The sequence below is a fragment of the Lissotriton helveticus genome, chromosome 3_2, assembly GCF_964261635.1.
Source record: "Lissotriton helveticus chromosome 3_2, aLisHel1.1, whole genome shotgun sequence".
In the NCBI taxonomy this organism is placed as follows: Eukaryota; Metazoa; Chordata; class Amphibia; order Caudata; family Salamandridae; genus Lissotriton; species Lissotriton helveticus.
In genome coordinates this window covers 357794296-357821450 of record NC_136062.1, presented here as the reverse complement: position 1 = coordinate 357821450, position 27155 = coordinate 357794296, and the positions used below count along the sequence as shown (strand labels likewise).

Genomic DNA, 27155 nt, shown 5'->3' with positions numbered 1-27155 from the left:
AGTGCCCGGTCCAGTACGCTTTTGGGTCAGTCAGGAGTTCTCCTTGCTTGTGTTGAAAGCACTAGAATACCAATTTTTGAGGCCTTCTATGCGCTATTTAAGCATAAAATAAAATAGATACAATCACTCAAGACATCTGACTTGTGCAGGATTCGGTGTGCTGTGGTCCAGGCACTCCAGTTAGTGGCGAAAGCAACTAGATACTACCCTTGCTTGGCCCCTCTCACTCGAAACTCAACTTTTATTCCTACCAACCATCTTAAGTTGTCTGCTCCTGGCTGCCTACTTCCCTACTGTGTCTTCCTGCAGCACAACAGGCACCGCCGAGCTTCATGGGGAAAAAATAATCTGAAGGAATGCTCACACACAGGGAGGTTTAAAAGCCAAGTCTTCAGGGGGTCTGGTTTCACCCCCAACCCCCACAATACAAAGAGAACATTCTGTAAATTATTAATGTTGTAGGATGAAAAACATATAGAATACACTATTAATTACAAAATGTAGAGTAGTTCGGACTACAGTATATAAAAAAAATGGCAAAACTCCCCAAAATTCTGATTTTAAAGGAGACTTTGGCTTTTGAGTGTCACAGTACTTAGCTCTGTAATACTTGCTGCTCATTTAAACATTTTACGATACTATACATATCTGATTACATTTTTGCATGTACAATTTATTGTTATTGTAAATTCTTTTGTGTGACTCTCCGTGTACCAGCCCAGTGCTTCTGTTGTTAACCTGTCATGTCAGCCATTTTGTTTCGCGACTGAAGTTAGAGTTGCTGACAGCGTTGACATTTCAGCTGCTTTAGAAATCAGATTTGTAACTAATACTAGGAATGCTGGCAAATAGGAATACTTTTCACTACTCAAAAACATGCAAACCTTGCTATGTCATGTTATTTGTTGCATTGGCGCTGCTTGCCAGTTTTGTCGAGCAGAGATTGAAGCGGAACAAATATTGCTAATATGGCTATGGAGAACTGAGATTGCACCTTTGCACCTTTAGGAATACATCGTTCACGTCGATCAAGTGAGCCAGTTGGGGTTGAACACCGACAGCGTTCTGGGATACTGCATTGGAGACATCAAGCGCACAAACAGCACCGAGACCCCGGAGCTGCTGCCTTGTGGGTATCTCGTTGGAGACAACAACACCATCGCAGTGTCTGTCAAAGGTAATGTGATGTGAAACCCAAGTACGTAGACTCAGCCTGGCCGCGACATCTAAACAAAGCTGGTTATCCTGTCTGTGACCTCAAGCTATGGGTTGCAGTGATGTTGTGCAATTTAAGACCATGCACTCTCTCCAGCCACAGGCAAGTGTGGCAGCAAACAAAGACTCTACTAGTCTGAGAACCAGCTCGGTATTTTGTTATGAAAGATGAGTGGAGGCGCATGTCCAAGCAAAACAGTAACTTTATCTTCTCACCAAGGGTAAAAACATAAGCAGGCTCTCACAGTAAGGTAAACCCCCTCCTTCTGGAGCACCAATGTACCTCAGATTTTGAAATAGATTAAGTAACAGTGTAATGTGTCTTTTCACTCAGCACCAAATATGGCTAAGTCTAGGAGTCATCTTATGCACTTGTTTCTGTTGCACTGCGAGTAGCATCTCTGCACTGTAAAGAAGCAAGGACGATAACATGTCTGAGATTGAGGAGATAAGTCACTGCAGTCAATGCAGCAGAGTTTCATCTTTATGGCTCGTAAGAAGCAGTGAGCTTGAAGCAATGACATCAGGGTGTAAACAAATGTTGAAGGCCCTTTTGAAGGAATGTTAGTCTGATAATGGTTTCCAGGTCCAGTTGTAAGTGGTTCTGCATCGGCGCTCCAATTGTAGTGCCAGCCTGGAATCGTGGACTCTGTGGTTTTTGGGAACAGATGGCAGATATGTGTCTTGAATCCAGGGTGGTTATTTAGGGTTGATTGTAGTGATGCTGTAGGTTCCTGGTTGTAGGATATGCGGCCAAGGCGAGCAACCTGGCTTTGGGCGACACCTCACTAGTCAGCTAATTTCTGCAGTATGGTTACTAGCTCACTGCAGTAATCAAACACACGCATTGTGGTTGCTCTGCTTACGGTTTCCTTTTTATCGGATGTAGCGAGGTGAGTGACTTTATCTCCTAAACGTTTGTGTTTCTGTTGACCAATTCTGCTTGTGGAGTAAATGAGATTTTGGTCAATGGATGTGTTGTTGCTAGAGCAGCCTATTGATCGCTCATGAATGTTAGATTCAAAGCGTGCTCATTAAAAGGCCCTACCTGCTGTGCTCAGTTCTCACTTAGTTTAAGATGAGAATTTGTTTTTACTCTACAAGCCTCAAGTTTGCCCTTGTCCAGATTTGTGTTCTCTTTTCTGAGGTGAGGGGGCGGGATAAACAAACAGAACCTTTGCTTGAAGAAAGCTGGACTCTTCTATTGAAGGCATGTATAGTTGGGAATTGCTATGTTATCAATCTTGATTTTTCAACTCGGGGAAATTACTGACTACTAAGTTTACAATCCAGAGGCCTGGGGATTGCTAAGCTGTAGGGCATTTCAGGCATTTAAAAATGGGCTATTCCCTAAAGTATAATAGCAATGTTTCTAATAAACCAGTTGCTGTAAAATTTAGCATTTGAAAGTATGTGCATTATTTTGAAATTATGGGTCTTAAGTAAGACCATTATTCTGGCTGAGGGGGGCTTGCGACTCTAGGACAAACTAATGCTTCCCCCACTCACTATTCATTTTTAGTAAATGGAAGTTTTTCTCTGGGTCATAGAATTGTTTGAATTGGTCGATAATACTACATCTTGGTTGCTAATGTCTCAATTATTTTTTTCCGTACAGGGCTTGCTGAAAACTGCTTGGATTCACTTGTGTTTGAGACTCTTATACCAAAACCGATACTGCAGCGATACGTCTCTCTCCTAACGGAGCACAGGCGGATAATCTTGTCGGGGCCGAGCGGCACTGGAAAAACATACCTGGCGAATCGATTATCTGAATATATGGTGGTGAAGGAAGGAAGGGAAAGGGCCGATGGTGCCATTGCTACCTTTAATGTGGACCATAAATCTAGCAAGGTAAGACAAAAAAGTTTTCTTTTATTGGTATTTTTATTTTGTTTGTACAGAGAACTCACTCTGCCAAACAGCAGTTTTCTGAGCACCATCATGAAAGGCTGAAGCAGGATGAGTTCAGTGACAGTCAGTTCATAGTGCTAAAGGACATCATGGTCCAACCCCCAAAGACTCGGCCATGAGCTTGATGAGAGGTGCATATTTGTGTTTTTTTGGATTACTCAACCCGGTACTCAATCTGTAGTTCTGGTAGGTTTTGTATATGCTTTGAGAATTAATGCATGCCTGCCATAAGTATAAAAAAAATATAAAATGATACTGCGCTGACTTGGAGCTTGGATAATACATGTGTGGCAAAAGAGACTTGAGCCATCAAATAGACACTTTAAATGGGGACATAAATAAATCACCCTTGCTTTTTGGGAAAGTGGACATATAAATGGTATTTGTCATTAATCTTTGTAGACACTGATGCCAGAATGCAGAGATAATTAAGAAAGAATGCTAATCTTGGGCTCAAAAAACTTTGCCATAAATATGTTATCAGTCTGTAGTAGACCCGGGAAAGTCTACGCCAGTTATTGCCAAAGAGGGAAGAGTACTTGAATTTCAACAATCTTGTCTCCAAATTGAAGAGCTCTGGTCGACCACTTGGTGACACATACCGTTTCAGACTTCACAGTCCTTGAACAATAGATAACCGCCTTTCTGTGCATTTGAGATCCTGAAATAATAATAATTTGCAAGTCCTCTCCTCTCTGTGCATTTCAAGGTAATCAAGTAATACGTAGTTTATAGATGTTCTCGTTTTTCCAGGCTTTTCAAGGTCATGAAATATTATGTAGTTGATCGCATTTCCTTGAGTTTCAAGGTCATGAGAAAATAAGTAGATGTTTTCAGGGTTATGAAATAACATGAATGTAATATCCTTTCTGTCCATTTCAAGATCCTGAAGTAACATGTAGATGATCTCCCGTCCGCACATTTCTTGGACAACTAGTGTTGCATCACGTGTTGTCTCATGTCCATCTCAGAGTTGTATCTTCAAAATGCCTAGAAACGTTTATGTCCACAGTATGTCCAGGCAACCTCTGTTCCATTATGATTAGACCACTGATGGCGATTCTCTGTTTGATGAACAGGTTTATCGCCATCTTAGTAACGCCATGCAAGTCGCCAATATGAAATGGAAAACAAATGCCCTAAGTAGACTATACGAACATTAGCTCCATTAAGTGTACACCAATTGAAATGATCATTGGACAGAGAGTATGTGGTCCTTGTTTATGGATATTGCCATAGTCTTGGTGAATGGCTTCAAATGGCTTGAAAATGGGTTCTTAATTGATGATCATTTCTATCTGATTGTGTGTGGGAACGCTGCATCACACATGATTTTCTGTCTAGAAATCGTACGATAAATCTTTTCCTTCCATATGGTTCATCAGAATATCATTGTAAAACGCATTGATCTTCTCTAAGCAGTATGAGATCAAGGCCTATTTTGTATGGTAGTCCGATGTGAATCGCTGAAGGGAAAGATACAGCATAGGAATAGTTTCTGCTAATTTATGTCCGTATAGAGTATCTGGCATTCATTGCTGATAAAGAAGGCGACTTCATACCTGGTGCCCATGGCAAAACGCAGCAACCACACTTCCTCAGTTTTACAAAACTCTGTTGGCTCCTAATTGCCTACCACATTCAGAACAAGGTATTCTTAACCACTAGCCTTTCGTCATCTCTTTACCAACTTTCTTGAAGTTTAAGTTTCACTATTAGGCTACCATAATACTTCCTGCATCTTTTCTTGAAGAACAATTCTGTTCTTCAAGACCAGAACATAAGGAGCCTTTATGATCCCGCTCCAAAACTATGAAGCATTTCCAAGGTACTAAGGGTTGCTTGACCTTCCAAAGGGGGGACAACATTTGGTGGATTTTTCTGTGTTATCATTTTGGTGTTGGTGTCCTTACTCCTCAAACAATCTACAAAACCTTAAAAAATCATAATCTGAACAGGCCAGATCTTGGGTTTTGCTAAATCAGTGTGTGTGTGTGTGTGTGTGTGTGTGTGTGTGTGTGTGTGTGTGTGTGTGTGTTAATAAATGCATGTCTTTGTTTTCCAGGAGCTACGCCAGTACCTGTCCAACCTTGCTGATCAGTGTAACAGTGAACATAATGCCGTAGATATGCCGCTCATCATCATTCTCGACAATTTACATCATATCAGCTCGTTGGGGGAGATTTTCAATGGACTTTTGAGCTGCAAATATCACAAATGGTAAAGATGCATTTAAGGTCATATTCTATACATATGTGTCCACATGTTACTTTCCTACCATTTTGTCATGATGCTAAATAATCATTTTGGAAGGTTTTTATGTTAATTTGTTGCATTTTTTTAAATTGAGGACTTTTTCTTTATTTAGTAAAATACAAAGTGTAGTTTTATTTTTACTTGTTTTATGTCTTTCCAAAACATCTGAAAGTTTTGCGCTATGCATATGAAAAAGGTATAGGTGAAATATGAACTGCATGCATGTACATAATAATTGTACGTTGAAGACACTATAGTTTGTCATGATGGTAATAAAATAGATTGCAATGCAAATCGAAGCCAACATAGTAAAACAAAATGTAGAAACCCATATTTTAGTATTGGGATTACTGCTATATCACATTTGAATCGAGAATTAAGAATTGCCAAGATTTTAGACATATTGGAACGCTTCAGGAGTGGCTGAACGAGTAGGAAAATGAAGCACATTGTTTTGGCTCTTTGTGTAGAGTATCGTGTCCAAGTTCTTAGGGCCTAATCTCCAGAAGTACAGTACCAGGTTAGAGATTCCAGAGAAGAACTACAGAGATCCGAGGAAAAGGTTGTATAATTCAAAAGAGTTGCTTTTATTTGTAAAGCAGAAGCACGGAGAGAGTACAAGACATGCATATTCCATCTGAGGGAGTGCTCAATAAACAGGGAATGGTGTAATAAAACTTGTGAGCGAGTCAGAGGATCTTATTCTTAATTAAAAAAAATGGTGTATGTTTGGAACAGCTTTGTGGATCCAAGCATTAACCGACTCGGGGAGCATGTTTTCTTACTTGGACCCAAGTTTCAGAACCAGATCTTAATGTGTAACAAATTTTGAGAGTATTTAGGGCAGTCCAGAAATTGACCTGATTTGAATATTTCTGTGCATCTCTGGCACATATAACTGATGGGCATTGATATATCAATCAGTTTTTCTCCCTGTATTGGTCATGTGTTGGAAAAAAAACTATTTTTAATTTTTGTTTACAAATATATATATATATATATATATATATATATATATATATATATATATATATATATATATTTGATTTTAACGTTCACAAAAACGATTGAAAATTATCCCATATTTATAGTTAAAGTACAGAATCGGCCATAAAATAGTATCAGTAAACAACTTGCTTAGCAAGCCAAACAAGCCAACTCATTTATCCTTTCTTGCACTATTGCAGTGATTTTGGGGCAACTGTACATTTTTTCAGGCAGCCTGTAATGGTAACACCAGCTATCCGTAGTGCAAGTTAATAGCGGGAGGGTCAGTGCGCTGGTCAAAATCAAGCATAGATTTATGCTGAGTGTCCTTCTGAAGGCAAAGGCGACTAGAGCAAGTCCACGGTGCAAACTGGGCATGGGGGGATATATGTGTGTGTGTGTGTGTGTGTGTGTGTGTACCCACTCAAGTGTGAGAAGGAGTGATGCCCGGAGGATACATCCTTGTAAATAATGCACATCTGCAGTGATGCATTCATAATAACGCATTGCTAAACCCGATGAGCCAGCTGGACGTAGTTCAAGTGATGCGGAAATGAAATGGCTACCTATTCAAAATCCCCTTTGTCATTCTAGACATATACAGATGTTGTGCATTTGACAGTCTGCCCCTTGGTTGGAAGATTTCCTTGTCCACAAGCCATTACACAAATGCTTAAAAGATGGTTATAAAATCAGTAGACGTTCAGTGATAACCTCCTAGTATTCCATGGTTGCATTCTGAAAAGGCCAGGGGAGGTGAAGCTAGAGATAAAGGTAACATGCTAGTTTTACTAAAGTAGAAAAACGGTGGAAAGACTTTGGGGGTAAAAGAAGCCAAAGATCTAGGTGAAATACACAATCTAGTGCTGGAGGTTCATTTCTGATTTCATTTTAAAATGTTTAATAGAAATGATGTCTCTGTTCCCCACAGCCCCTATATTATCGGTACGATGAATCAAGCCACGTCCTCAACACCCAACCTTCAACTTCATCACAATTTCAGGTATGTGTGCTCCCCAATTATACACCGAAAAACTCAGTACATTTCCTGAACATGCTATGTAATCTAAAAGAAAAGTTAATGCTGTATTTTGTGTGTTCATGTGCATTCCATCTGATATGCTAATACACTGGTATTGATCAGATATACTAATACCAAAATTATGTTACCTAGGGCCAACTTATTTTATTTTACTGTAACCTTAAAACAAATTCGGAGGTTTTGAGTTATTTCTTTTAAGTAAAGCACAGGGTTAAATGTGGTAACTGAGTTCAGTTCACAAGTGATAGTTCATTTTAACAAATGCACCAGTTGTAGTACATCATTACAAATACAACAGTGCTAATATATTGTTACAAATACACCAGTGGTCATACATCATTACAAATACATCCGTGGTAGTACATCATTACAAATGTACCAGTGGTAGTACAACATTACAAATGTGGTAGTGCAACATTACAAATGCACCACTGGTAGTGCAACATTACAGATACACCAGTGGTAATGCAACATTAAAAATGCACCAGTGGTAGTGCAGCATTAAAAATGCACCAGTGGTAGTGCAACATTACAAAAGTAGTGCATTATTACAAATACACCAGTGGTAGTACAACATTACAGATATACCAGTGCGAATACATCATTACAAGTACACCAGTGGTACTACATTATTACAAATACACCAGTGGTAGAACATTATTACAAATACACCTGTGGCAGAACATCATTACAGATGCACCAGTGGTAGTACATCATTACAGATGCACCAGTGGTAGTACAACATTACAGATGCACCAGTGGTAGTACATCATTACAGATGCACCAGTGGTAGTACAACATTACAGATGCACCAGTGGTAGTACATCATTACAGATGCACCAGTGGTAGTACAACATTACAGATGCACCAGTGGTACATCATTACAAATGCACCAGTGGTAGTACATCATTACAGATGCACCCGAGGTAGTACATCATTACAAATGTACCCGTGGTAGTACATTATTTCAAATACACCGGTGGAATTATTTCAAATTCACCAGTGATAGTGCATTATTTCAAATACACCAGTGATAGTGCATTATTTCAAATACACCAGTGGTAGTACATTATTTCAAATACACCAGTGGTAGTACATTATTTCAAATACACCAGTGGTAGTACATTATTTCAAATACACAAGTGGTAGTACATTATTTCAAATACACCAGTGGTAGTACATTATTTCAAATACACCAGTGGTAGTACATTATTTCAAATACACAAGTGGTAGTACATGATTTCAAATAAAACGGTGGTAGGACATTACATATACAACAGTGCTAGTACATTATTACAGATACAGCGGTGGTAGCACATTATTACAAATGCACAGGAGTAGCACATCATTACAAATATAACAGTGGATGTACATTAATACAAATACACCTGTGGCTGTACATTATTTCAAATACACCAGTGGTAGTACATTATTACAAATACATCAGTGGTACTAAATCATTGCTAATACTCCAGTGGTAGTACATTATTACAAATGCACCGGAGTAGTACATCATTACAAATGCACCGGAGTAGTACATCATTACAAATGCACCAGTGGTAGTATATTATTGCAAATACATCCGTGGCACTACATCATTACAAATACACTAGCGGTAGTACATCATTGCAAGTGCACCAGTGGTACTACATTATTACAAATAGACCAGTGGTAGTACATTATTACAAATGCACCGGAGTAGCACATCATTACAAATACACCTGTGGCAGTGCATTATTACAAATGAACCAGTGGTAGTACATCATCGCAAATACATTATTACAAATACACTAGTGGTAGCACATTTTTGCAGAAAATATTTTTCATGCTTAGAATAAAAAGGTAAGAGGTTAGAACTCCCAGCAGCAGTGCTACAGCACAGGTCCATGGTAAGGACTCAACGCTTAACACACCCATCTTGTTCACTGTTGCAGGCAGCTGTTTTTGTTGGAAAATACGTGGTCCCAAGGTAGAAATTGTGGATGCTGGTAAATTTTCTGATAGGGAAAAGTATTTCATCGCTCTTAGAAGTGCTTCATAGTTCTAGTAATCCTTCAGCTGTTTGTGCATGTTTCATAATTATCCGCACTCGAGATCTGGCCTAGGAAATAGCGTCTGATGTATCAAATGACCCATAACAAACGGGGCTAGAAAGACAGAGAAGAGGTTATAAAACATGTATTAACTTTACACACGTGCGGGTGCCTTTATGGCAATAACTAAATGGTCTGTTTCTGATGATCGCAATATGTTTTGAGACAATGGTAAATTGTCTTATTTGATCTTTGTTCGTTAACAATGCTATTTTATGAAAACAACAAAAAATGTGTTTGTGTTTTTTTTTTCTGATTCTAAGTGTTGCTCCAAAGAAACATATATGTATCTCACTCAACTAAGAGACAGAAGACGAGTTTGTTAGTACATTTGTGATCCTAATGAAGGTGTTATGAGGAATATAACCACATGTGTTTCTCATAGTTGAGTTACCGTAATGGACTCGTCTCCATCCCTCAGCTGGAATTCGGATTCTTACTGAATCAGAAACTTGTGTGCCTTACCTGGCTACAAGACTAGTGCCAAGTCCTTCAACTCCATTGTGAGGCAGTCGCAGTGTAAGTCCACTCAGGGCCAGCTTTAGGGCGGTGTGACTGGTATGGTTGCCCTGGGTGTTTACCTGGAAGGAGGGCACTGACCAGGTTGCATGACGGAACAACGCAGGGAAATACTTTGCATACCTTTACATCATATTATCTACCCCTCATTTTTTTGCAATTCCAAGAATTCATGTGCCTCTATCATGAAACATTAGGTTGCCCCTGCAACCATCATGTATAGTCAAAACCCATTGCACTTGACTTTGCTTCAATTAACGTTGCCATTTCTTAAGTGATGCTGCTGTGTTAGTTTTGAGTTTCTGCTCTGATAAAGTAACGAGATATATCTTTGATAATACAGAATTGATATGCGATGGTGTGGCTTCTCCTACAGGTGGGTGCTGTGTGCCAACCACACAGAACCCGTTAAGGGCTTCCTCGGCCGCTACCTCCGTAGAAAACTCATTGAGAAGGAAATTACAAGTAGAACGCGAAATGCTGAGCTGATCAAAATCATCGAATGGATTCCCAAAGTATGGCAGCATCTCAACAGGTTCCTGGAGGCCCACAGCTCCTCAGATGTTACCATCGGTGAGACTGCCCAAACACGGTCATATTTTTAAATGCACATCATTTACGCTGTATACTACAGTCATTAGTTCCTGTGAAAGAAACTGTGCCGGTAATACGCTTTACACTCTAAACTTTAGAAACTGCAAATAACCAGTAAAGGAAATCTTCATTTAGTTCAGAAGTATTATTTGAACACCGCTAGAGCATAACATTTAGAAAAGTTCCGTAAATATTGTATTTTTCTTTCTGTAATCAAAACACATTTAGGTGGTTAGGATTTTTATAACGTACAACTTTTAAGATTGATCAGCGCAGTTTTAAACAAATTAGTTCTGAGTAATAGAGGGACTGGTTGTTGTAGTGCACTGTAAGTTTGGATTACTTTACTAGGAAGATTCAAAATTACATTAACTGGGAGATTTCTGAGCTTTGGGTCGGTGTCTGCGTGCAGGGCAGAGGCACTTGCTTTTTCTAATCGAGCTCCTGCTCTGCAGTTCTTACATATTGTATTGTATTGTAATTGCATTTATATAGCGCTTATTACCCTTGACGAGGTGTCGAAGCGCTTTTTCGGTGAGTAGCACGCTACTCCGGGACCCATAGAGGATTAGTGTTGAATTAGTATAGTGAAACATGCAAGTACATTTTAAGTGGTGGATAGGTTAGTCAGTTATTTGGATTTGGAATGATAGCAGAAAAATAGAGGAGGACAAAGGTTTGTATTTATTTATCGCTCGCTTGTTGACGCATGCTATTCAGGAAGCCTATATAAGATTAGTGGTGAATTAATATGGTGAAATATGAGGTAATTTCAGTGGTGGATATTAGTCTGTTACTTGGAGTGAGAAGGATAGCGGATGGATAAAAGGGGAAGAAAGATTTGCATTCATATAGCACTTGTTACCCCTGATGGGTGTTGAAGCGCTTTTCTGGCGAGTAGCACGCCACTCCGGAACTCATAAAGGATTAGTGTTGAAAATTAGTATAGTATAAATATGTAATTTAAGTAGTAGATATGTTATTCAGTTATTTGGGCAGTATATTAGTATAGTTGAATATGGAATTTGAGAAGTGAACATGTTAGTCTGTTTATTTTGATTGAAAAGGATAGTGGAGGGATAAGAGTGAAGGATTTTTTTTTTTTTAGGTCTTAACAGTAGGAAGAGGCATTTGGATGAGTAAAAAGGAGTTTTGGAGGGAAGGAGTCAGAAGGGAGAGTTTAGAAAGGTTTGATTTAGGGGATCGGTGTATTAAAAAGAGGTGTCAGATGATGCAAGGAGGGGTAGAGCAGGAGAGCGTCTAGAAAGGGTTATTTTGGCGATCATAGTAGTGGTTTAGGATAAATGAGAGAGTGGATGTAGAGGATATATTGATAGATGTATAGGATGAGAGATAGGGTAGTGCATTAGAAGGAGTAGTAGAAAGAAGTTTGAGATGAGTCAGAAGGTTGGGCTAGAAGATATATTGAGCAGAGAAGTAGGCTAAATGTAGCCAGTTACATGTCTTCGTCCAAGTGACCTTAATGATCTGAAACCCTCTCTGGTAAATTTGTGGTAAGATGACCTTGTTGGCTCACAGATCCTACTCTAGGGTCATCCACACTTACCTGCAAAACCCACGATGAGCAGGGTGTGTAATTTCCATTGTATTCATCTATAGAGCACTTGCATCAGTGCATTAGATCAAAGGTCCTGGAATGGTTAAGTTTACCTTTTTGTAGGCTCCCTATCAGATGAATGAGACCATACAATGACAGTGCATTGCATATGTTGGCAATCTGCTTAGCACATATAGTTAAAATTATATCGCTGCAGTTTGAGTCTGGCAATTTTTTGGTTACGCACTGTAACTGGGATCAGAATTTCTGTTCCCCAAGTTCTGAGAGCAACTTAGCCACTAGACCAAACCCGCTAGCACAGGTCAGTGCTTCACAGCTTCCGGTGTAATACGCCTTTGTGCTCCAACAGACAGAGCGTGTAAATTACATTGAGGATATGTTCTGTTAAATTCAGCGTTGAGTCTGGTGGATTCGAATAATGGGACAGACTTTTCTTGTGAATTTACAGGTGTATTTCTTTCATAGATTAAAGTTGCATTGGAGTAGTGTTTTTCTAACTTCCAGCAAGTATAGATGTAGTTAGACAAGTGCATTAATGGTTTGTTAACGTACTCACTGATATCCTCGCTCATGGGAAGAACAGGAATAAGCAATGCATTATCAGCACTAGCATCACTCATGTTCCAAGTAGACTATGTTGAAGTTAGTTTACTTCCACTTAAAGATGGATGGCATGGCCCGGTTCATACTAATACGTGTTTTTCTCGTTTTTGCAGGTCCTCGTCTCTTCCTCTCCTGCCCAATAGAGGTGGATGGCTCCAGGGTCTGGTTTACAGATTTGTGGAACTACTCAGTCATTCCATATCTTCTGGAGGCTGTGCGGGAAGGACTGCAGGTGAGCGGCTGGCCTACGAGGAATGGGTGGCTTCATATGGATGTGAAGGGTCAAATGTCTTTGCAAGTATTTGGGGGCCTTTAAATACTTTACTGTTTAGTTCTCTGCATCATACCAGGGGCTGAGAATGAAGGATGCAGCAAACCTAATGAGGTAGTACCTGCTTCCTTGTTACTACCGTTCAAGACCTCAGTTAGGATGAGACTGTTCTGTCATTAAAGCTTCATCTCACTAACTAAGCATCACAGTGCTCTGCAGTGTTGTGTGTTAATGCAGCACTTATATTGTAACAGTGTTTTGAGAGACTCGCTGCCGCTCTCTCAGACTGAATATTAGCAGCTTAGGTAACTTCCACGCTACAAACCTAAGCTAGAAAGCTTAGATGGCTTGTGTGCCGTCTGGTGTAGCTCACATTTGGATTCATCCATACTTCAATGAAAAGTTGTTGCTGTTTACAGCCCACAGTTCAAGATTGACAGTTTACCTAGTATTTCCACCTTCTGCTTCCTGCTGTGGAGCAGACTTACCCCAGTCCCCAGCCTTCTTTCACTTCTTTCCTACTAATGCACCCTTTTCCTTTCCCAAGCTCCCCTAAGTTGAGTTACCGTAATGGACTTGTCTCCATCCCTCAGCTCGAATTCGGATTCTTACTGAATCAGAAACTTGTGTGCCTTTCCAGGCTGCAAGACTAGTGCCAAGTCCTTCAACTCCATTGTGAGGCATTCTCAGTGTAAGTCCGCTCAGGGCCAGCTTTAGGGCATTCCGACTGATATAGTCGCACTGGGTGTTTACCTGTAAGGGGGGCACTGACCGGGTTGTATGACGGAACAACGCATGAAAATACTTTGCATACCGTTACATCACATTTTCTACCCTGCATTTTTTTAACGCATATGCTTTTACAACGTATGCCTCTACCACCTATTGCTTATATATATATATATATATATATATATATATATATATATATATATATATATATATATATATATATACACACTTCATCCATCAACTCTGCTCAAAAGAGGGCCAACTCTGTTGAGAGAGAGCTTTTGTTGCCTACAACGGAAGCCAAAGGTAAAACCAGTCATACTGAGGCTAATAATGAAACAAGACTGATAATGACTTTCAGTAACCAACATAAAACCATTCGCAATATAGTAAAAAACAATTGGTTTCTCATAAGAAGTGACCCTGTGATTGGTAATTTGGTGACAGTCAGGCCTAATATTACTTATAGAAAAGCTAGGTCCATGGAGACGAGTTTGGTCTCCAGCAGCCCCGAGGTACCCACTGGCACATGGCTTGCAGGAAGTAAAGGGTTTTTAAAATGTGCAACTTGCAAGGCCTGCAAAAATGGCAGCAGCAGATCTGAGTATACAATACCTTTCTCTCCAGTCCCACTTAAGATCAGAGAGAAGCTCAACTGCAAAACAGAATTTGCTGTCTATGTCTTGCAATGTCCATGTGGGCTCAGGTATGTGGGCAGTACCAGGCCCCAGGTTCATAAAAGAATATTGCAACATCTGAGGGCCATTACCAATGCTGACCCCACATATCCTGTGGCCAGACATTTCGAATTGGTCCACGATAAGAATCCACAGGGCCTTACCTATTTTGTTATTGATTGGGTGCCACCACAACGCAGGGGAGGCGACAGGGAAGGCCTGCTTCGTAAACTTGAGACCCGCTATATCATCTTACTGGACAGTAAGATGCCCAATGGGCTCAACAAGAGTGAAGACTGCCATACTTACCTCTAACTGTGTCACTCTACGGGGTTCTTGTCTCTAAGTCCTGTACTGAACAAATACTTACCATCTATTTTACCATTAGATTAACTAAATTCCCTTATCCTCCACATTTTCCATCAGGTAGATCATTATGATCACATTTTTTAATCACTTTTTTTCTTTAGCACAATTGTTTTTGCTAATCCATGTTATTTGCACTTTATTGCGTGTAGATGCACAATCAACCAATTTGCACTGAAACCATTAGCTACTTTGCACAGAGGATGGTCTTGTCCACATGGGCATTATGAACCAAAACCATATATTTATATATTGCTTTTAAATCTTTGAACCAACTTATTTATATACAGTATTTTGAATATATATATATATTTTTATACGTGTTTTAAAATCTTATCTTATTGTTGTTTTATATTAAACAAACGGTTGATAATAATGTGAGGTGTGCCCACAGTGGGCAAAAGTTATACCCCTCTATGCAAAATGAGTTTAAGTTGGCCATTGATATAGTTGCATGAACAAAAACTAGGGTATTAGCATGGTTGTGTATATGGTGACCCCCTACATGCAGACTAGTCGTTCTTGTGTCCAGCAACCTCGCTAATGGTCCCTCTATAGCAAGAAATGAGGTTTACGTTATGTATTTATACAGTAATCACAAAGTTCACTACATTTTAACAACAAGAGTACTGAATTGAATTTTATTATTCTCTTGTTACAGTGCTGTTAATTGCTTGAATTGTGTTAATATCAGTTGTGCATTCACGCATATAGTATGTCTTCTATGTTTATTATGCACTCGTGCACTTTAAAAATGGTGATTTGGCCTGTGTACTGCGTCATGTGATCAAGGCTCCACGAGAGCCGAAACGCGTCGTGGCAAACTGGTGTTGGGCAAAATAAATCTCTGAGGAAACACCAACCATTGGGTCTCGTCTCGTCTTTTACAGATATTGGCTGTTGGCGCTACATACCGCATATATATATATACATTATTTTATAAGTACTTGGACTGTTTGCACACCCACTGAGGTGAAGTACTGGCGCACTACCATAACCAGGATGCTGTGCGTCCCGCCATGCCAGAGAGGCAGGCGTCATAAGAAGGTGCGCAGAGACATTACTAGCAAGCAGCTGTCTTTACTACACGCCGCAGATGAAGGGAAAGGTCCCGAAACGCGTCCGGCGTTCATATTACCGGAGAGGTGCTTCTGAATAACCGTGTGTTTGCAAGCTGCCATTAAACCCCTGAAAACAAAACTTTCCTTGTGGTCTCCCTCACTTGGAGCACCTGCAACTGACTGAATATATATATATATATCAATATATTTTATTTATTTATAAGGTTTTACTTTCCTGTATAAAATATATTTGTGGGGGGATACCCCCCACCACGCCCTTGAACTCACCTTAAATGCGTGGTAAAGGCATACATTTTAAAGGCACAACATGGTAAAAACCTTGTAACGGCTGTTTTCCCACTGACGGCACAGAAGGCGCTGTGTTTAGAAATAGGCTACAGTTTAAAATCCCCTTCATCAGAGTTCCTTGTGCGTCCAGTTTACATGTAGCGATAAAAATGTCAAGAGAACTCTTGTGATTAATGTTCCCCCTAGAGAGAGAGATGGAGTTTTGATGAGTGCCAGTCCGGACTCACCACAAAGTAGCGCAGAGGGTTAATATGCCTGCTTCAAAGAACAGATCTGTATTTTAAGTGAATAGCTGAGTGATTAGTAAAGCCAGCCTTTACCATAGCTTTAAAACAAATTACATGTATGTGAGAGCGGGGCTATGGAGAGATGAGGGGCACTTTTGCTGGGTGGTAGTGAGGAGAGGGATGTCAAAAGAGATTGTCGCACCGGGTGCCACCAGCACCAACGCCGCCACTTAGTCCTCTTAAGTCTTGGCTTTAGAATCTACACTGAAACCGAACTCGAGGACATTGGGGATGACACAGTAGGAAAGGGCAGCAGAGCACAATAGATGAATGGTTGGAATGTATTTATACAAAGGTCTAACACAGATCCATTTGACTGAACATGAATTCAGCCTATCAGTGTAGCACTATGGAAACCAGTATTTAGTGTAAAATACATTTACCGCTTGCAGTGATTGCAGCAATACATGATGATGTGTAAGACTGGACACCCGAATGCTGTGGCCAATTCATGAAAAAAACAAATCAGCGTTAATCTTTTATGGATTCACATGCCATGGTCTAGTCCATAAAACATTTTTTTATGTCAGGATTCATCTTACTGTAGGCTACAGCTACAAAGTGAGTTACTTTAAGGGGAGTCACAAAACTCTTCATGTTTACTTGTGGGTTTGCATGCAAGTAGTATGTTTACGGGCATACTCCTTCCTCTTAGCACATGTCGAATGCAGAGTGGCTAATCCTTATGAGTAAATTGTATTTGTGAAACAGTTCATACAACGTTCTTAATTCTCACAGTGGTGCTTTATATGCCCCATGGAAATCCTCGCCCACATAATGAACCATAAAGAATGGGGATGCTCCACTCCCATTCCAAATCTGGAATGGTATTTAAATGTATTTCAGAATGGGGAATGACAATGAAGAATTATTGTGAATACCCACAAAAGTTGTGATTCGACCACTCTGTGCGTGATTACAACGCAAAATACAGTGTGGATAAGCTGACCGCTGAATCAGCGCAGTTATGTCTTTTTTGTATATCAACTGCAACACAAGTTTGCTGTGTCCAGTTGATTATTATTATTTTTTTATCATGAATTATAGACTCCTTTTTGCAGTGTGAATCTCCTCTAGATTCACAGGCTGTGCAATCTTTATTGGGGTAAAATAAGAAAATATTGTCCCATTGCAAAAAGCCCTAAACACCTCTGCTTAGACTTGGACTCTAAGCAAACTACAGATTTCTGCCAATATGTTGTACATGTGTGTGTTATATCTGAGCTCAGTGGTGTCTCTTTGTGTGTTATCGTATGATGATGGTTTGTCTTAAGATACCAGATACATGGCATTATTTAATCTTAATTTTTTCCCAAAGTTATACGGAAGGAGAGCACCATGGGAAGACCCTGCCAAATGGGTGATGGACACTTACCCATGGTCTGTCACGCTGCAACAGCACGAGTGGCCTCCTTTACTGCAGCTGCGACCAGAAGATGTGGGTTTTGATGGGTACTCTGTGCCACGCGAAGGAACATCCAGCAAACAAGCTCCTCCGAGTGACGTAGAAGGAGATCCTCTGGTAAGTTCTCATGAATCTAGAAAAGTTTTTTCTGGCCTTAAATGTAAAAACACATTTGATAGTCTATATTTTTTTTTAATGTCTGGATCCAACTTACTGTAGGGCAACAGCTACAAAGTGAGTTACTCTAAGGGGAGTCACAAAAATCTCCAGGTTTTCTTGTGGGATTGCATGCAAGTAGTATGTTTCAGGGCATACTCCTTCTTAACACATGTCGAATGCAGAGTGGCTAATCCTTATGAGTAAATTGTATTTGTGTCACGCTGCAACAGTCCGAGTGGCCTCCTTTACTGCAGCTGCGACCAGAAGATGTGGGTTTTGATGGGTACTCTGTGCCACGCGAAGAAACATCCAGCAAACAAGCTTTATTCTTGTTTTAATTTAATTGAGCATTCAAAAAAACTTTAAGTCGGCTATAGAACTTTAGCTGTCCTATAGCCGCATTTACAGAGTAGCCGTTATTGTCGCGAAAAGCACGTGCAGTATGCAAAGCACTGCAGTGGGAAGGAATTAACTTACTGGGCGTGGTCCGACAAACTCGGGGGACCTAAGGACCCAGACGTGTGTCCCATGCTCTCTGTGCCACTGTAACCAAGCTGCACATGACTTATGAGCCCGAATCCGAGTGGAGTCGGTCTTGGGCAGTTTCTTTTCTGGTTCAGGCAGGACATGGCCTAGTCTGTTCCTATTGGAGCAGGATCAAGACTGATTTGCATATGAATGAGTCCAAACTAAGGAGAATCGCAATTAAAACCAGAGCATTTTTAGCTACTTTTTACATAGCGCAGAAAGTAGTCTCATGTCACTGGCGAATGAAATTCAGGTCCATGTTTGCAGAAACGAGGCCAGTTAGTTAAGCAGCCTACCGCTTTCACGTCCAGGTGAATTCCTTCATTTTAGTTAACAAAAAAGAAGTTGGAGTGGCCTGGTTTACATTTGAAACTTTGTCTTAAGTAATGCAGTTATCAGGCGTTTTCTAAAGAGCAAGTGGGACTCTCATGCACTTCTCTTCTCCACTTTGTTCATATTCGAGGGGCCTCAACATTGAGAGTCCTTGAGCCTAGGTCAGAAGATTGTGAAAAGATGTCTAGATTTTGGCTTCCAGCTCGGGTTACCTATAATATAAGGCTGGTGTCTGAAGGTTCAGTTCAGTTCCAACCTTATTTCGGTTCTTTATACCCTAAATCACTATACTCAAAACAATTTGATTACATTGTCAAATATACTATTAATTCAATGAAATACTTAAAAAAGAAAAGTGAGACCGCTTTTGATGATATGAGATCTATTAAAACAAGTAAAAGGAAAGTGTCCCCATGCACAGTCCATCACCAATTTGGGTGAGTGAAACAGGAGCCGCATAAAGTTTTCTAAAAGGATAAATATAGCAGCAGTCACATTTCCATTTAGAAAAAAAGTGCAGTAATACAATTTTCAAACCACGTCAAACCTAGGGCCTTCAAGGGTCCGCATGTAAATGATCTAACCAAAAATAAGCAAAAGTACCTAAACAATTAGTGTCTGTAGATATTTGTGTTGTGTTAGGTGGGCAAAGACCACTTCAAGAGATCCTGTTGATCTTAGGTCAGCAGATTGTGAAAAGATGCCTAGATCTTCTCTTCCGGGTCATCGTCTGATATATTAAGGTACTAGTGTCTGTAGGTATTCTGAATTATTAGTATCATCTAAGGTGGGCAAAGATCACTCCAAGAGATCTTCTTGAACTTTTTTCAGCAGATTGTGAAAAGATGTCTAGATCGTGTAATCCGGGTGAAGGTGTTTATAGTTAGTGTGGGTAGAGGTATTCCGGATTATTTGTATTTTTAGGTGGTCATAGTGCTCTCCAAGAGGTCTCTTGATCTTAGCTCAGCAGATTGTTAAGCGGTATTTAGGTCTTATCTTCCTGGTCAAGATATACATAGTAAGCCGCTAGTTTCTGCAGGTATTCTGAAATTACTTGTGTTGTGTGTGGGGGGCAATGAAAGCTGTGGTTTTAACATGCCATGCGCGTTGTCTCTCTTAGATGAACATGTTGATGCGCCTGCAAGAAGCTGCCAACTACTCAAGCCCGCACAGTTACGACAGCGACTCCAACAGTAACAGCCACCACGACGACATCTTGGACTCTTCCTTGGAGTCAACGTTGTGACCTTTGCACTGACAAGACCGCTGCTCCTCTTCCTGGTTTTTTTTGTAACCGTTCCTCAACTTTCTTGCGCCCCAGCGGAACTGAATGCGGGCCATTGAAGAGCTAAACTCGCTGCTGGGCTGGCTGCGCGTCCCAGCGAGGAGTACCACAGGAACCAGACACTTTATTTGAATTGCTCGTGAACGTGGGTGCAGGCAACCCAGCGATCAAATGTGTGTATGCGTGCGCGTGTGGATATATTCTTTTTACAATAACATGAACTGCACTATTTCTTTTATATATTTAGTTTCCGGAGGTATCCTTGCCTGCAACACTGAAGATATGTAACAAGGAAAAAAACACTTTGAGAGCTCTGAAAAAAATCAGTGGTGTGCCACATACTGTCCAGAAAGTTAGCATGCGATGTGGGTGGCGGGAGGCATGTGAAATGCTTATCTACGCTGTTTTTAACCAAACTTCAAAATGGTTACTGGACTTGACACACACAAACTAACCTCAATTACACATTGGTATGGTGCTATACTACTTGTCTTGTTCGTGAGGATTGAAAAATCAGGCTAGTGGAATAGGGATATCAAGTAAAAAAATAATCGAAAGCTAACCGAGAATTAGGGCTGGCTATTAAAATGCTTAATTTCGGGTCAATTTGCAATGAATAAGTTGAATTCCGCTTCACTGTGCTGCAAATACGACATTGGTTTTACATTTTTTATTTTATCCTAAAATGTGATTTGGGATTTGGTACTTTTTTTCTCGAATATTCTCTCCGTATGCAAGGAAAATGTTTGGATTATTTGCATTTTTTTGCCAAAAATCCTTTATTGAGACTCAGTTGCAACCAAGTTGGTGTGCAGAGAAGAGGCTTTCCTGAACTCACAGTTAAACGCACTGACCAATAGGTGCTCTCTGGCTGTGTACTAGCCAGAATCTGGTCTGCCATGTTTTGTTCTTTTAACATGCACATGCAAGATTTCAGAGCAAATACTTGTACCTGTCGGGAGAGAAAACAGCAGTTTACAAAGAACTGCTCTTATGTTTTGCAGGAGTGAATGCATAATGTGTAAAATAAATCTATTACCCACTGCTGTGCCTCCTCTCCAAACCACAGTCCTGAACATTATGCGTCCACGCCTTATCAAACATTATATTTTTTTGGTGCTGACTCAAAGTAATGCCTTACTTGTTTTAGACAATTTGTGTTGATGACATATATTGCTGTGTTGTAATGTGGTTTTGCAAATGGGGCTAAAAGGTCATCTCTGAAAATATGCATCAGATGCTGTGAATCTCCATTGTTTGACATTTCAGATTGTGTTTGTTGTCATCATGACAAGAAGAGAAGTTTCAGCTTCATTTCTCTCTCACAGACAATATTGTTACTGGGCTGCTCTTAACCTCTCATCTGGGGGAAGAAAGTTAAGACTCATTTTCAAAGGAGAACACCATTACAATTTTGACAGGTGCGCACACTACATTAAAACACTTCTGAATCTTTGTGGCTAAGTTAGAATACAGACATCTTATTTTGTTTTATGGTGGGGGGGAAACATCCGGTATCCTCAGTCTCAAACATGGAGAAAAACTGCCCGCCCAGTGGATAGTAGTCGAAAATATGTCAAAGCTTTACTGCACTGAAGCCAAAGATGCATGTATGGTCCTCCCATGCGCCATTATCCATCATGTGTGCGCCTCATCCCGTCTTATTTTTCAATGGCTGACCAAGATTTGGGTATGAAGAGGTCCTTTTTATTTCCTCTTTCTTAATCCCATGGACTTCTTAATTGAAGGGTGTTTTTCTGATTTTTTTTTTTTAGTCTCATCAGCACCGATTTTGCGGCTTACTTTCACTACATCGGTTGCCTGCTCACAACTACTCTGTTCTATTTGCAGGCTGGAATCTCCTCTCAGCGGAACTAGACTTGAGGCATACAGTGTAGGTCTCTTCAAACAAATCCACTTGTTACCTTCTCAGACAGTGGAAACAAAAGACCTAGGTGCTGTGTACCAAGGAGGGCTTTGTCTGTGGTACCTTGGAACAGGCTCGGCCTCCTTTCCGGGTGAATGCCAGTACTGGGTCAAATTCTCTCCCCATCTTAGTATGACTGAGCCGGAGATGGTGCCCGTGGTCTTGGGATAAGCACATACCTTGGCTTACCCTTCATTATTCCTCAGTTCTTCTGTTTTCATGGTCAGAAGTATTTGATTTCCAAGTAAACTTCTGGTTTCTTTTCGTACAAGTGCACATTGATGGATTTTCACTGGTCACTGGATCGTCTTGTTCACTCCATGTCTCGTGATTAGACACATACACATTGTGTAATCCAAGAGTAGCAGGTTTTGCGCCCTTCCACAGTCCGTAACCCACTGTCCCCCTCCACCACCTCTAGATAACCACCTATTCAAACAAGCTTTTTCAATGCAATAGCTCTCGCATTTTTGTAACTTTGATCTATTGCCTTTTATTATTGCAGGTTTTTTAAACCCATAAATGAAAGGCATTGCGATTTACAATGTAAAAAGCCAAAATCTCGCAAATGCAAGACTTATTACATTGCAAATGCTCGTTTGTTTCTGCACTGCTCCGAGTGCTGTGTGATCGAGATTGCAGGTATGTGGGGGCGGAGGTCCTGCTATTGCGGACTCAGACTCCAGGGGTCAGGATATTGCTGGCATGCCCGTTTGCTTTATACTGCGCTGTTTTTGTTTCTCTCTGATTCGCGTTGCCCAGTATGCGTGGTCCTGCTTGAGTGGACTCGCTGGGAGTGCGATGGCAGTATATGGCGTGCAAGCCGGCCAGGGGGAACCGGCGCCTTTCTTCCTGGTGGTCCTGTGGGAGTGGACTCGTGGGAGGGTCGCACTCAGTTTTGTGTTACTCACCGGTTGTTGGTGAGGACCGCTTGGTGTCACGTTGATTCGGCTTCCCGGTCGCCTGGGCAAAAGGGAGGAGCTGCCAGACAGTGCCGCATAATCGATCGCGGGCGGCCGAAGGAGGTAGTTTTGTTCTGTGTTGGTGCCGTGCTCACTTGACGTACATGCTGGCGGTGCCCACTGGGTTTTGTGGCACAATTTCCTGGACACAAATGGTGTTTTATTACATCAGTGGTTTTGATGTATTTAAGGGGGCTTGAGTCAATGTGCATTGCGTGTTAAACAAGCTGCAAGACAACGGACAGCGGGAGGGGGTCGGGAACACGGACAACGGGAAAGGGGGTGGAAAAGAAAAGCACGGCCGTTCTTGTTGATTAGGGGTGGCTGCCACACTGCTTAAAACAAGTGCGGTGTCCCTGAAGCTGGCGCTACGCTCAGTGTTGTCCGGACGCTTGCACTAGGAAAGTGAACGTGCGAAGGGAGCCATACACGTGCACATCGCCTATCCCGGCGCGCACATGCTTTGTCTCCCTTTGCGCACCAAACCCACAACAATAGATTCTCGCCAATGCAAATCAGCGCATGCGCTGCATTCGCTAGGCGAGACCTAAAAAGGATGGACCACAAATCATCAGGAGTTATATTCAATGTTGTGTCCTTTCCCTCCTGTTTGGTTCAGTCACTTGACAGTGCATCCTATGGGGGTTGAGGTGGTGATTTTGGATAATGAGTATTGCAAGATCATAAAATCTGTAGAAGAGAACTTTAAATTTCTAAAGGGCCAAAGCCATCCCATGGAGATGAGAAGACCACCTCTGTGCTTCAGAACATTATTCATATTATTGGGTGCTCGGTTGATCTTCCCTCAAGCACGTATCAACACAGGTTGGTGTCCTTTCAGAGAGAGGCACAGGAAGGAGTGTTAATGCTGTGCTCACTGATAGCTCCGTCAAGCAGATCTGCAGAGCTGTTATTGCAGTTGTACCTCTGAAAACCTCTAGGGGTCCAGCAACTGTCCAGATGAGCATATGAGAGTGGTTCACAGCCATTACATTGGCTGCTTAGAGGAACACCTCAAAATCAGCCTTTTTATTCGTGAATGCACCTGTGATGTAAGACCTGAGTAAGGAAAGGTTGCCTAATGAGCTGCCACAACCCAGCCTGCCCCTCAAGGTCAATAATCATGAAAGTTCTGAACCTGGGCAAGCCTTTTGGAGCCTGTTTCCAACAATACGTGCGGCTTAAATGTGCAACACCATTACATCTGTTGATTATCCTTGCCAATTCTTCAAAACGTTCAGTTGCTCTGAAAAGCCTATCACCACTTTGGGAGCTCTGAAACACCTAGAAAGTGCACCGATGTGTCAATTGTGCACCTGAAATTACCAATACCGCGAGGGTCCATACATTCAAGTAAATTCGAGGTCTGGCGCTCCCCAGGAATTTTGGGTACAAACCTGGTAGATCAAGATGATCATACTAACTTATGCAGATGTTTCTAAGGTACTTTTTTGAGACAAATTCCTCCAGGTTTAACCTGATGGATTCCTCTTGAAAGGTCATGTCTCATCCCGTAACTCTGGATCATTCCGAATTTTCACTTTGGGTGTGTTCGCCACCCTAACTGGTCAAAACCCACGAGGCACTCGAGGAGAGTCTGAGGGAGACCCTTTCACCTCTGCCTTCCCATCCGCTATTTTCTTGTGCCACATTGTCAGGTTGTCGTAAAGTTCCTTCGGTGGCATGTTGGCATGTCGAAGTTTAGGCTGTTACATGAATCCAGTTACTCCCTACTTAAGATTTATTGGCTAAGCTTCACAAAAGATCCAGCATCCTACCAACCCCGAGATTCTGAAGATAAGCCTTTTATGGCACTGAGAAGGGGGTTTACCACCGCCTGCATTTTGTCCATGAGTTGTTTCGCAGGAAAATGTAAGCTCTGGAACAAATGTACACCTATCTTTGCGACAAACCTAAAGAAAGTACACAAGAGACTGATAATCGACCGATGGCCCACCCTTGCCAGGTGCACACATGCGTTTTTGAGCTTGGAATTGCCTAACTTTGACACAATGAATAATACTGTCCTCTAGATGGCGCCGTTCCCATATGTTCTGAATGAAGGGTGCTTAGGGCTGAGAATACAGATGTTACGAAGAGCCACGTGTTAATTATACCTCATTATGACGTCGTGATTGCAGCATTCCTTTGCTATTCACAAATGAGCTTAAGAAATACCAGTGTCATGGAAGCAATATTAGTTTTTTGAGCCACTTAGAACCTCGTTTTAAAGACTCCCAAGAACTAAGCAAAAATTACCCGTATTTTTAACTTGGAACAAAACATAAGCACAGCCTTTCTTATAAACGAGTAGAAGGGGTTTCCTTCCCAGCACTGACTTCTATTGGAACTACTGTGAACTGGGTCTTTTAAGAAATAAACTTTATCCTATTTAATTTCCTCAACTCGACATTTGCAGGTAAATAGGTTTATATCTTTAACCATTAAAAACAAGTTCCAAAATTAGAGATATTATATATACAGATTTAGATCTATCCATTGCACAAGCGAAACAATGACATGTATAGATATATATGTGTATATAAATGTGTGCATATATAGATCTATATAACAGAAATAATGTCATTATTTCTCTGTACAGAGTGACGTATTGATCTTATCTATAAAAAATACGTTTGTTTATTGCCACGTGGATGCCCGTGCTATTAATTAGTGTAAAGTGGCAGATGCCAGCAGCCTCTTTTGTATTTTAGTTTTTAATATTCATAAACGCCCCATCCTTTTATCAGCTATGATCAGTAGGATTATCTGGGTGCACAGTTAATTCGGCCATGTTTATGGAAGGGTAAATGCCTTTTCCACAAAACTGAATTTTCCTTTCTTTTAGAATCTGTCCAGATGCTTCCAGTTCACTTTTTTTCCTACAAGGCTGGGACATTTCTAAATGTACAGAAGTCTATGCAACATTTACAATGATTTTGTTAGGGTAATTTTAAAAAATGCACATAATTTAAAAGGATTTATTTTTCACTCACAACTGCCGAAAACGTTACCTCCGTTCGCCAATAATATGACATTTTTGTTCTGCTGGCTGACTTTTGTGTGCAAGTTTGGCTATTTTTATTTTTCACGGTAACCCTGATTATATTTCATCAATCTGTCTTGAACCATGTCTCATTGTGGCAGTGCTCTTCAGAAATGTAGATATTTAATGGAAGGTTGCTGTTTTGCCCAGTTTCCAGTGGAAATGTTTATGAAATGTGTTATACAAAGATGTACATTTTCTCACTGTAACATAGACATGTAAATATTTGATTAAACTGCTGCATTTTGATGAATCTTTTCTAGTAATTTTTTAAAAAAAAGCAACTAGGAAGCAAGTATTTTGTGTATGGTATGATGTTCCCCCGTCCAGATTTGATTTAATTTTAATTACATATTTGGCAGTGATCTCTTTGAGATTATTTCCCCGTGACGAAGAATAAAACTCATGATTGTACAAGTCTTAAATTATTCTTGATTCAATAAAATTCACGATTATTTATTCATATATGTTTTATCTGTTGAAAATTTCTTTAATTTAAAAAAAAAAAAAAAATTGACACCTCGTTCGCCTCTTTCTATCTTACTTTGGGTGGCTTCTTAACTAGGATTCCGAGGAGCAGCACAGCATATAGGAGAATTTGTATCGCTGGGCCGTGGACAAGGATAATATTGGCTCCAACTTTCATAAAGACATTTGTATGCGGATGGTACAATACGTTCTTAACACCTTGAATGCTATAGCAATTCTCCCCTGTGCTGCAGGCCCTTAAATCCCATTGTTCATGACGAGCTCAGCTCGTCATGAGCACACGAGCAGTGTACTGCATGACGAGCTGAGCTCGTCATGAGCATGGAAGGGGTTAATTATGTGGTTTTAGATGCACATGCTCTCGATACAATTGACATCTAGTGTTGGGCTCGTTTGTTGGAACTTGTTTTTGTTCAAACACATTCACAGGACAGGCTGCGCATTATGCACGAAGACACATGCTCCACCACGAATTGCTTTCTTCCGCCATCGAATAAGGACGCTTCGAGCAAGAGT

At 40.7% G+C, this 27155-nt stretch overlaps 1 protein-coding gene across 6 annotated transcripts in view; it reads left to right on the top strand.

Annotated features, from left to right (window-relative positions):
* The window catches only part of NAV2 (neuron navigator 2), an 830108-nt gene extending 803493 nt beyond the window's left edge, over window positions 1–26615 (top strand). For all 6 annotated transcript variants that reach the window (XM_078684226.1, XM_078684230.1, XM_078684229.1 and 3 more), the window contains 8 exons: window positions 1009–1177; window positions 2834–3069; window positions 5195–5349; window positions 7304–7375; window positions 10403–10599; window positions 12916–13034; window positions 17824–18027; window positions 20051–26615. In XM_078684226.1, coding sequence (XP_078540352.1) covers window positions 1009–1177; window positions 2834–3069; window positions 5195–5349; window positions 7304–7375; window positions 10403–10599; window positions 12916–13034; window positions 17824–18027; window positions 20051–20176 — 1278 coding nt within the window. In that variant the 3' untranslated portion in view covers window positions 20177–26615. The remainder of the gene's footprint in view (window positions 1–1008; window positions 1178–2833; window positions 3070–5194; window positions 5350–7303; window positions 7376–10402; window positions 10600–12915; window positions 13035–17823; window positions 18028–20050) is intronic.
* The last annotated feature ends 540 nt before the right edge of the window (window positions 26616–27155 follow it).